This window comes from Lactuca saligna, chromosome 6 (genome assembly GCF_052625555.1).
Source record: "Lactuca saligna cultivar CGN05327 chromosome 6, ASM5262555v1, whole genome shotgun sequence".
In the NCBI taxonomy this organism is placed as follows: domain Eukaryota; kingdom Viridiplantae; phylum Streptophyta; class Magnoliopsida; order Asterales; family Asteraceae; genus Lactuca; species Lactuca saligna.
The window spans coordinates 128,799,064-128,811,372 of NC_136422.1; the positions used below are offsets into that span (position 1 = coordinate 128,799,064).

At 31.7% G+C, this 12,309-nt stretch overlaps 1 protein-coding gene across 1 annotated transcript; it reads right to left on the minus strand.

The window, feature by feature from the left end:
* Window positions 1–5,446: 5,446 nt before the first annotated feature.
* LOC145001562 (putative serine/threonine-protein kinase PBL28) lies at window positions 5,447–11,174 on the minus strand. The gene is made up of 8 exons (XM_078960931.1): window positions 10,111–11,174; window positions 9,780–9,893; window positions 9,608–9,700; window positions 6,589–6,765; window positions 6,420–6,504; window positions 6,204–6,286; window positions 5,860–6,036; window positions 5,447–5,740 (listed from the first exon to the last, which is right to left on the minus strand). The coding sequence occupies exons 1-8, from the start codon at window positions 11,026–11,028 to the stop codon at window positions 5,705–5,707; spliced, it is 1,683 nt and encodes a 560-aa protein (XP_078817057.1). The 5' UTR covers window positions 11,029–11,174; the 3' UTR covers window positions 5,447–5,704.
* Window positions 11,175–12,309: the final 1,135 nt, after the last annotated feature.

The following is a 12,309-nucleotide window of genomic DNA, read 5'->3' on the forward strand; positions in this document are numbered from 1 at the left end:
TTTTTCTCGCAATTAAGCAAAATTTACCGATGACAATTCGTTGGTACAAAGTTCACACGAGTCACCGTTTTTTGTACTGCTGACAAGTAGATGGGACAACTTAAGGAAAAACAACATCACTTTTATTTTTTTTAACATGAATTATAAGAAAATAGAAAAGTATAATTTCGTTACCTATACCGACGAAAAATCGTCGTTATAGGATTTCAGAAAACCGCAAAAATATTTTCATTCCCGCCGACTCTATTGAGACGACTAGTCATCAACATAGAGTTCCAAGTCAAAGACACTTGTTCAACTCTTGACTGACGACTTGTCTTCAGAATAGCTGACATTTTAGCAACGAAATCTATCGTCGGTATAGGGAGAGATTCTTGTAGTGACTAAATATCGAATCCAAAATTAAATGCTTCAAGTAGGCGACAAGCCGAGCATCAATCCCTGAGCCATAGTCATAAATCAATCAAACACCAAAATATGTAAATTCACCGACACCGAAACTCGATTGGATGCCTCTTGAGCCAAAGATGTGACATCCCCAAAATCACGGCCAGAAAAGACCGGTTTCATTTATGCTTTTAAAATAATTTTAGAGTAATCCTTTGATTAAAAGAGTTGCAGAATTTGTCCCCAAAACAATACATGATAAAATAAGGTTTATCAAAGCATTTCTTAAAGAAATGTATTTTCATTAATTATCAAAACTCGGGATGTCATGTTCCGATACAAACATAAAAGCATACACAATAAAACATAGACCTTACACAGTTACATACAACTACTGGTCTATAAACAAAAACATCTTCACAAGTTCTCCAACTTATGCTATCGCGCCACTACCTATAATAAAAAGAAATTGAGTGGGTCAGGCTTGGGAGCCCGGTGAGCATATAAGGTTTTCAACCCACAATGAATAATTATATTTATTTTTTACCAACCAACAATAACCCAATTACCCATTCCCGTTATCCTCACTTTACGTCCCTAAAACAACAACTATCACAAGGGACCTAATCTAGGATTTTCATCGGGACGGACATTACTGCAAAGGGGTTTCCTTAACAATAGATGTCCTAAAGGTAACCATGAGGGGGATAAAGTATACCGATGAACACATCGTTCATAACACCTATAGGTTATGAACATGCCAACGTTCCGCATGACTGTTTAAAAAGAGTCTGTGGTCGTCATCCATACTCCGCTAGATGACTAGATCAACAACAACATCGAGGCCTCTTATCATTTTTATTTCATCACACATCACTATCTACACATGTTCCACCCAACGTATTTGTAGATAAAAATATAAATATATAACATAAAACATGTATAAAATATTCAATCAATACTCATTTCAAATAACACATAACATATTAACACATAGCACGTATTTTATGGAAATACTTTGTATTTATGTGTTAGAAAAAAAATAACTACACACTCACATAAATCATATACTTAATACATTCAATCAATTAGTTGTATAAAATCATGTATTTTAAAGGGACTATGCACTCACCTGATGAGAAGATGATCGGGCAGCACTACGACTTGTAGAAGTAGTATTCTTCGGTGAAATTGGAAGATCTCCACACATCGGGCTTCTCGCAGGCAGAACTTCGGCTCAGAAACTCTTTTTTTTTCTTGGGATCTTCGGGCTTCGGGACTTGATTTGGCTCTCAGGATGATACCGGGGCTTCGGGGGTAATTCAAAATGACCAGAGAGGGTTTAGGGAGTGAGAGAGTGAAGGGAATAGCAACCAAAATCGGTTGCCCTTGGATTTCTATTTATAGGCTGAAATATTGAATTCACATCGTGAAATCTCAAAATTCATGTCGTGAGTTCAGTCAAGCATAGGTCATTGCGTTCGTCATCAGTCCACTTGCTCTAGAAGGCTCCAGAAGATGTCAGCACTGAGTTCACGTCGTGAACCCCTTTACACGTCATAAACTCTGACACAGTGTTGGGGTTCGCGCCCTGAACTTCATAAATTGATAACTTTCGCATACAAGCTCCGTTTTCGACGTTCTTTTTTCCATGCGTAGGTAAAAACAAGATCTAAAACTTTCGTTTAGACTTCGTCGGCTAACTTTGAATTTATTCTTATTATATTTTTATTATATTATTTTTAGTAGGCCGGGACAGGAAAACTTCGTTGGAAATTCATAACTTCTTCGTATGGCGCCCGTTTTCATCTGTCTTACCTCCGTTGCACTACTATTGATGAGATCTTCGATTCTTATTAAGAAAGTTTTGGCTAGAAATCACTCGATCTCAAATTCGAGTTTCGGGCTACATACTACTAAGTCGAAACTTCGGAAAATCATAACTTCGTCATACTAAGTCGGATTTAGACGTTCTTTTCATGCACGCTCTCGGTTTAACATATTCTACAACTTTCGTTTAGATCTATAAGGCTAGATATCGCTCTATCGTAAATTCACTATTTACGTCGTGTTGTGCCGTACCGGTTCTGTCGTGAAACTTCGACAGGTTATAACTTCTTCGTTATAACTCGGATTTCGGCATTCTTTATATATTCGGAAACCTTGTCACGACCACTACGTCTTCATGTATCGATATCTGGCTTATCTAACATTTTATTTTAACTCATATTTTTATTCTTCATTCATTTAAGCCACATAATTAAGCAATTAAGCATAAAACACATAATACTCAAATAATACATTTTTATTATTTCAAAATAGCTTACAAATATCAACCTAGACTATGACATTGCTATTAATGACAAGCCTAGAAACACAGACATTACAAAATAACACTTTAAAAATGAATGGATAACATCTCCAACATCCTCAATACAAAATGGACAAAAAGGTGAATCTATCTCCACACATAATCTGTTTATATTAGCACATCTAGGGATAATATTGTCAACACCCCAAATAAGACATTAATTATTATTGGAATCTTTTAAAAAGTTATTTTTGGATGTTATAATTAAACTTATATAGTTTTTCAATACTATTGGTTTTAGATCATGGACTCTATAGGGTGTGTACTATTCTCTTTTGGGAGAATTTGTATCAGTCGTGACCTCAATAAAGTGACATCCGAGATGCGGTTCTTAGATAAATGTCTACATTTTCGAGTAATATAATACTTATTACTGTATCTTCTACTCATTTGTTTTTAGTTTGTATTTTTACCTTTACTTCTATTTTTTACAGACTAAATATAGGTGCATGGTACCAAAAAGAGAGGGTGAACATGCATTTAGGATTTAAGAGTTTGATTAATGATCAATATAGAGACATGATAAGGATATGAGGAAGAGATATGCGAATATGGCATAAGAGACTGGGAAACCTATCCCTAAAGGTTATGTTTCCTACTTTCCTACGATGAATAACTTTTACCCCATGCATACCAAAGATTGTGTGGCCACATTTGTGTGAGGTAAGGAATTCAATACATTGTTGTCTATTTTGTTGAGTTTTATTCTATATAATGTTACTATACGTATATTTTTCTTTTGTTAGCACTCGAGCATGAACAAATCGAAAAGGTAATCTAAAAGCGGTCAATAGAATCGTAACATCCCTAACTGTAATGAGATGACATGAAGGCAAACTGTTGGTTGCATAGGATACACCGAGCATCGAGATAGATTAGTAAGTAATCATAGTTATAAATTTTATTATTCTTGTTTTGTTTTAGCATTAACTAAATATCTTTATACGACTAAGGAAGCACATGTGACTTATCTTTATCATGTTTGTATATTTATTTTCTCATATTTTTGTATATGACATTGGTGTTGTTTTGCTAAATTATAGGATGCATATATGTAGGGGTTGGTTAACAAGTATGGTGAAAGCCAACCGAGGAGAAAAGGATGAAAAAAGAAGGGTGCTACCTTTGGGATATGAGCCTCATATATTAATTTTATCATTTTAGGGACACTATATTCCCAGTCTATCCAGTCGAAGGCATCAAAACTACAGGTTTATTGTTATGGTTTAAGCTTAAGTAGTATGTTGTTACTATGGATTACGTTAATAATAAACAAAAATAAATTGCTATTATGGTTTAAAATGAAGTAGTATGTTGTTATTATGGATAAAATTGTTTATAAACAAAAGTGCATTGATATCATGATGTAAAAGTTAAGTATTTTATTGTTAATTTTGATTAAATTCATAATAAACTAAAGTATATTGCTATTATGGTTTAAAAATCAAGTAGTGTGATGTTATTATAGATTAAATTAATAATAAACAAAAGTACATTGCTATTATGGTTTGAAAATAAAGTATGATGATTTTCTAGATAAAATTGATTATAAATAGTACATTGTTATTATGGTTTAAAAGTTAGTAGTTTGTTGTTAATATTGGTTGATAATAAACAAAAGTATATTGCAATTCATGGTTTAAAAGTGAAGTAGTATGTTGTTATTATGGATTAAATTAATAATAAACAAAAGTACATTGTTGTTATAGTTTAAAATGTAAGTATATTGCTATAACTAAAAACTAAAATACATTGTTATAATAAACTAAAGTACATTGATATAATGGTTTAAGTACCATTTTTAAGGTTATAAGGTAAGGAAGTTTCTAACATGTGATAAGTACAAAAGCAACTTCTAGAAAAAATGGTGATGGTTTTTTAGAGAATGGGATATGCCCCACTGATGATATATATATATATATATATATATATATATATATATATATATATATATATATATATATATATATATATATATATATATATATATATATATTTCTTAGTTTTGGAAACAACGGACAATTGCATAAACACTTGGTATTTTTTGCTTTTGTGTAATTTCTTAGTTGGTATGGAACAATTGAACTTGATATTTGGACACCTTTTTTGTATTTAAACAATTTAATTGCAATCTTTAGTTAGGTTTGAGTTTAAATATGATTATTATTATCAACTTCATATTGGTTTTTTCCATATATTGACCAAAAAAAACAACTTTGAAATTTTGGTATTTTACAATTTTTAAAAAAATAAATCGTAAATACCGACAAACTAGATGAAATATCCGTCGGTAAAAGGTGTCTATGTATTCCATCAGTAACTAAGTCAAACATGGTATGTCGCTAAAGCATAGTTATTACGTCAGTATTCAAGTCAAACATGCTTAAAGAGGCATTTGTTGCTAAAGCGTAGCCAATCCGTTGGTAAAGTGGAGCCGTCGGTATTCCGATGCTAATCTGTCAGTACACATGACCAACGACCTTAAACCTGACGGCCTAGATTCCTACGCCAATCCGTCGGTAAATGCTATCACTAACAAAATACTGATGGATTATGTCGTCAACAGCTCAGTGCGTCGTTAAAAATTACAATCTCTCATTTTTTATTTCCATGCTCTTTATGAGAGTAAACAAATCTTACAGACAACACTAGGAAAATCACATTATTAACAAACAAAATCTTGCATCTAATAATAAATGAAACTACATTTACGTCAATTATTGTTCAGACTTCATACTACTAATTGCACATTTGAACCATGCAAACTAACAAAGCAAATTAAGAACACTCAAAATGATATAGACCAACCTCTATGAGCTGTAAACAATTCTAGGTAGTTGGGCCGAATACCACATTTAATATTTTAAGCTTTTAAGCCAAAAATGTATTGGTTAAGTTCAGCTTGTTAGAATTTTCCAAGAACCTCTTACATGTAGTATGAGGCTGCTATTTCTCTTCAGCAAGAGCAGAATCCCAACCATCCTGTCGATATACACAAGTATTAATTATACAGAGGAGTGATACCCAAGAGTTCTCAAACATCAAACAGTAATAGTACATTGCTTCAACGAGTGAAAAACAGAAGATCACTAACTACATACCTTTAAAATATTGCGAACCTTTCCAAATATATACTTTTCCTTCATGCTTGCCCCTCGGTTTTTCAGTGTGCTGGGATCGGTTAGAAGAAGAGATCTATTGTAAGCTCTACTTAAGTATCGAGTTTGCCACTCACCTTTCAGTGAAACCGGTTCCCAGCCACTTTCAGGTCCAAGTATCTGTAAGTTCAAGATTTTAGTTAAAAATCTCCTTACTTGTAAGAAACTAGAGATATTACGTTCATCTATGTTGCATACTTGATACTTCTATCAAAAATACTTGCTACTTCTCACGAGGAACTAGTTTATGACAAGTTTTTTAATTTAAGTAGAAAGATTGCACGTACATCTTGTAGGTTTGACAACATATCACCCAAGAACCGTTCTCTTCCATTTGTCCAACTTTCGATCTCATCATCATATTTTTCTCCTAAAAGGTTAATTATAATTGGTTAAAAAAATGCTCAATAGACTCTTCCATTCACATGGTATCTTGTTTGTTAAATGACAAAAGAATAGTATTAAAGATGCGTCCCATTGACCAAGGTAATGATACCTCTTACCTAGAATATGATTCTCTTGTCTCTCTTCAGAGCGCTTTTTTTGTTGAACAACTTTATCTTCAGATTCGAATCTCAACACTTCCACCTGTTCACATACAATACATAATTATACACAGAGGAGTAAACCCAAGAGTGCTCATAAAACAAACATGAATCGTGTAGCACATACATTTAAGATTTCGAGAAGCTTCTTACATATATACTTTTCCCTTGTGCTTGCCCCTCGTTGTACAAGCCTTACAGCACTAGTAATATACTCAGCATTCGAGTAGTAGTTTCTTATAGCACGAGTGGTCATCATCTCTGTCAACGGAACTGGTTCCCAACCACTTTCAGGTTCAAGGATCTGCAAATTCAAGAATTTAGTTTAAATCTAGAGTTTAAGCTGAAAAATTATTTTCCATGCTTGTAATTATAGTACAAAACCTAGTTACCATTTAGTGATAAATGATTTGAACCATTTATATTTCCCAATCCACCCTCCTCCATACTTAAGGCATCCACAATCCTTTGAATTCTAAGGAATTCAATGGATTGACATATCACCATCACATCAACATTTCACTTTTTATTCAACTATACTCCTTAACATCTAATTCCATTAAACTCTATAAAGTTTAATGAATTTCTATATTTGGTTTGAAATTTAATTGAAAAAGAAAATATTAAATCCATTGAACCACTCTCAATGATCATACAACTCTCTCATTCTACTTTCCTCCTCACACTTCATTAAATTTATATTCAATCCTATAGTCATCAATTGTTCCATTCTTATTAAACCCATTGTGAATGCTCTTGTTAGGAGTAAACTAATATATCATGTACACCACTTGTTGTTTCATTATCCATCAATATCTACTATGGAAAATACTTGCTAGTTTCCATATGTAATGTTTTTAGCGTAAATACCATTATTCATAAACAGTATTTTATTTATTTATTTTTTTGTCTTGTCATAAACAACAATTATATGCTTTTTTACCGTATTGTACAACTTCTTTAAATCATACATAGCTGTCTCAAGAAATTGTTATGTACACCTTAACTCCTGATTAAAAAGGAAGTTGGTAAAGAGACTTATTTGGCTATTTAGGATATGTTTGGTGTACTAGCTGAAAAGCTAGATGTTAGCTGAAAAACTGGCTAACAGCTGAAAAGTTAGTTGTTAAATAAAAGTTAGCTAATAGCTGAGAAGCTAACTGATAAAAACTGATAAAAAATGTTGTTTGTTAAAACTAACTGAAATATCTAAAATTGCATAAAAAGACATTTAAGAGTATTTGTTTTTATAATTAATTAAGGGGTATATATGGAAAATTAAAAAAAAAAGAACTCCTAAAAAGCTAGTCTAAAGCTATGTTTGACATACTAGCTGAAAAGCTAGCTGTTAGCTGAAAAGTTAGCTGGTAGCTAAAAAGTTGGCTGTTAAATAACAAGCTAGCTAACACCTGAGAAGCTAATTGATAAAAAAAATGATGTTTGGTAAACTAGTTGAAATATACAAAATTACATAAAAAGACATTTAAGAGTATTTGTTTTAATAATTAATTAAATGATATATATGAAAATTTTGTAAAAAGCTCAAAAAAGTAGCTAGCTTATCAGCTATATTTTTAGTTTGTAAAACACGACAATATAAAAAAGCTCAAAAAATAAGCTATCTATGACGCACCAAACATAATCTTAGACAACCTAATCATTATTTTTTATTTAAAAAACATATTAATAATTACATGATGATTGCTATTTATTTTTAAGTAATTATTATATAATATTTTTTTATTACTTTTTTACTTTTTAAACGGTTTCTTTTAAATTAATTTATGCTATATAAACAGTTGCTTTTATTTATAAATACTAAATAATACAAATAAGAAAAAAGGATTAAAAAAAAACTCGATTATAAACACTTGTAATTATTATATTTAAAAAAATTGACCAGAGGTCTCTATCGAATTATTTGACGGAATCTAAAGATAAGTAATTAAGCTGAAAATTTATATTCCATCCTTTTTAATAAATCCTCCATAATAAATAAAGAACTTTTTATCACATGTCTTCTTCTGCTTCATTTGAACACATGTCATTTTCTATAATTTTTGAATTTTCTATTTTCTACTTGTTATTTTATTGTATTTTTCATTTTATTAAATTAAAATTCCACATTTAATATGTAAGGTATTTATTAGAAAGGGTTTATATATTAATGTATTCAGTACATTAAAGCCTCTTTAATTTTAATAATTCAAAATTTTTCTTATTTTTCTTTTAAATTTAAACTTTTTCAAATTGTTAAAATTTCATATTTAATTTTTTTAAATAAACCCATGTAATACATTGGTCTCACACCTAGTCTACTCTAATAAATGAAAATGACTTTGTCACATGTCCTTCTCTCATAAGATTAGCCACATGTCATTTTGTCATAATTTGAGATATATTTATTTTCCATTTGTCATTACTTTAATTTTCATTTTCAATATATCATTAATTTACTTTCCATAAATTAAACCTACCATAATTACTATCAAATTTTAAATTTCAAATTCAATTCCAAATAAATTTGCAGTTTAAACATTTATGTTTAATATTTTGTTATAATTAACCCGTTTACTACACACTAATCATATAATTTTAATTAATTTATTTTTTGCAAGTTTTTTTTTTCTCATAATTTTCACTTATTTCAATTTCAAATTCAAATAAAATTTTTATTTAATTGTTCGTACTTAACATTTTGTTTTAATAAACCCGTATATTATACGGGTCTTACAATTAGTTTTTAATAAATAAAGGTTTTTTTTGCCACATGTCAATCTCTAATGAATTTTAACAATTATCATTTTGTGATATTTTTTAAATAAATAATATCCACATGTTAATTTATGGTTTTTTTTTTTTTCAATTTTTAAAATTAAAAAATCACATAATCGTATAGTTGTTTATATACGTAAAGTATTAAATGTAATATATATTATAATAAATTTTAATTAACATGTTTTTCCATTCATTATTTCAAAGTTTTATTTTAAAAAATACTTATTATTTACATTTTAATATTTATTTTCTTTAATTAACCCGTATAATACATATATCATGGAAAATATATACTTGCTGGTTGTCAACTTGTCATATATAATGTTCTAGCACAAGTTTTGTTAAGCAGGTAGGAAGCTTGTACAGACCTCATGTAGTGTTGAAAGCAGTGCACGCAAATTCCCTTCTTTTCCGCTTGACCACATTTTGATCATCTCATCATCAGGATTGTCCCCTAATTGCTGAAATACAAATTGTTACCAAAATGTAAGGCATAAAAACTGGTTGATAGTTTCTATTAAATCTAAGTGAGTCCATTACATTTCTCCCAGCTTCTTCCGTTTGAGGAAGTAGATCTCGCTTCTCTTTTATCACATTTGGTGTTGAAGACGATGCCCAGTTCACAATATTCAAAAAACCGACATCTCTTTGCTCCTAGAAACACCAACAAGCGAGTTATGAAGTAATTAATGATTACAAAAAGAAAATTCAAAAAAACATTGTTTATATAGTCTAATATATAAACTTATTGACTGTCGATCACCTTATGATTGCTGTTTCTAGCTACGCTTACTATTTCAATTGTTTTTCAAACCTTTAATGATTTTAGCCCAGCAATATTACAGAGGAAAGAGTTATATATAGAAGATACCTGATATTTGAGTGCAGTTTCAATCTTCTTCACGATCAACTCCATAGATGGACGTTCTTTCTGCTCTTTTTCCAAACATTGATACACGAGCGTTACGAAGGTATTAAAAGAATTTTCTTCTATTTGTTGCAGTAGATTAGCATCGATAATCACATCCCTGATCTTCTCTTTAGAAGTGTTCCTCACAAATAAAGGTAAGGATCTTCGCATATCATTAAAACTAAAATCAACACAAAGCCTTGAGCACAAAATTTCTAATAGTACCACGCCGAAAGAATAGACATCTGATTCTTTTTTGTAAAACGTTGTGTCTAGAAACACAGGATCACAATACCCAAGAGTGCCTTTGGGTTCAGAGATAAGAATCGAGTGTTCTTGGTTTGCAGGGCCATATTTGGAGAAGCCAAAATCTGCAATTTTTGCATTCCAGTTTTCGTCCAACAAGATGTTAGCACTTTTGATATCCCGATGTAGGACTCTTTGTTGGCCTCCCCTAGGATTGTGAAGGTACTCCAAGCCACGTGCAGCCCCAAGACATATCTTGAGGCGTTGAACCCACGTGAAGTTGGGGTCACTTAGATGATTGTTGAGGCTATTCTTTGGAGCATACTCATAGACAAGGATCCTTTCCGGACTTTGATAGCAGAAGCCGAGGAGTAAGATGATATTTACATGTTTATATTTGGAAAGCAACATGATCTCTCTCCAAAAATCAGCATCTCCATGTTTATTTGAAGGAGTCAGGCGCTTTACAGCTGCAACAATGGTTGAACCGTTGGATAGCATGAGTTCTGCCCTATACACCTTCCCAAATCCACCTTTGGCTAGGTAGTGACTTTCACTAAAGTGGTCGGTGGCCTGTTGTATGTTTTCAAGTGGAATTTCGAGGTGCTTGTATGCATTCATGAACGAGGACATTGTGTTAGTTATCAAACTAAAATGGCCCTTGTAATCGGGATCGAGAGAAGTAAGCTAATGATATGAATTTTTTTTTTTTCAAGTGACATGATGTTTTTAACATAATGGATGACAGTTAGTCAACTCATCCCTCCTGCCCCGAAACATCTTTCTCAAGGACAGGAAAAAAGAACATTGTATTTTCTAAATCGTTCTATTTATAAAATATAGAATTATATAAAACTGGTTGGCACTTCTTTTTAACAATTTGTTCTTTAAATATAGTTTATTGTGGACTTGGCTAATAACTGACATATGATATAAGGTGGAATTGTATCTGAACGATGGGGAGTTGATTTTTGATTTTTGGAATATAAAAGTATAGGAGACTTTTATATATATGTGGTAATAAAAAATCGTTGGAGACTTTTATGTGGTAATTATCTATGGACTCAAATGTCATCGAGATGTTGACATTGTCGATTTACAACTAATGCGATCAAGCTATGGGTGTGTTCGGTACATAGCTTTTGGGATATCTAAATTCTTGTTTCAAGAAAAAAGCTCGAAAAAAAAATGTTGAATGTGGTTGAGCCCGTGTTTGGCCCTTTCTTTTACATATTTTGGAAATTTTATTAATCAATTACAACGTAGTTAGGGAACATGTTTCTACCTTTCCAAGAGACGAGTTTTCAAGAAGCAACAACCATCAATGATTGATGACTCCTCGAAAGCAAGAACCTGGTAATCTTCACTCGTTTCTCTAAATTGAATTAGCCCTCTGTAGAATGGGGCTAATACCTCTACAATTAAAAAACCATAATTTAGATGAAAGGCATGAAATTTGAAGCATGTGATAGAACGATTCACCTTTTTTGCTCTTCCCTGCTTCTATTTACGTGTCTATTTGCCACCTAATGTTGTAAAACCGGTGTCAACCGGTTGGTTGAACTGGTTAGATCGGGAATTGAGGATGAGAACGGGATAGGTTTTATGTCATTTTCTAGACTGGTTCGAACCGGACGGTTTCTTCAAAAACCAAGTTGCACCAGTTTGGTAGAACCGATAAAAAAATCATTTGAACGTGTTTAATGGACTTGGATGGTTGTATTTCAATTAGCTCATTTAGAAAAACATTTCATTTCCAAAGAAATTGAATAGCTCAATCGATCAATTGATCACGATATTCGAAGTATACAATACTTGAATGCCGACACACACCACTGTCAGATGTAAACCGAAGGTTGAGCGGCGGCCAAAACTGTTGAACGAGAACCGGTCATAGATTGGTTCAACTAAAAA

Coding starts and splice junctions, on each gene's coding strand:
- LOC145001562 (XM_078960931.1), bottom strand. CDS start 11,028: ATGTCCTCGTTCATGAATGCATACAAGCACCTCGAAATTCCACTTGAA. Junction 6,766..9,607: donor TGCTTTCAACACTACATGAG/GTCTGTACAAGC, acceptor TTGAATTTGCAG/ATCCTTGAACCTGAAAGTGG. Junction 6,505..6,588: donor AGCTTCTCGAAATCTTAAAT/GTATGTGCTACA, acceptor GTATGTGAACAG/GTGGAAGTGTTGAGATTCGA.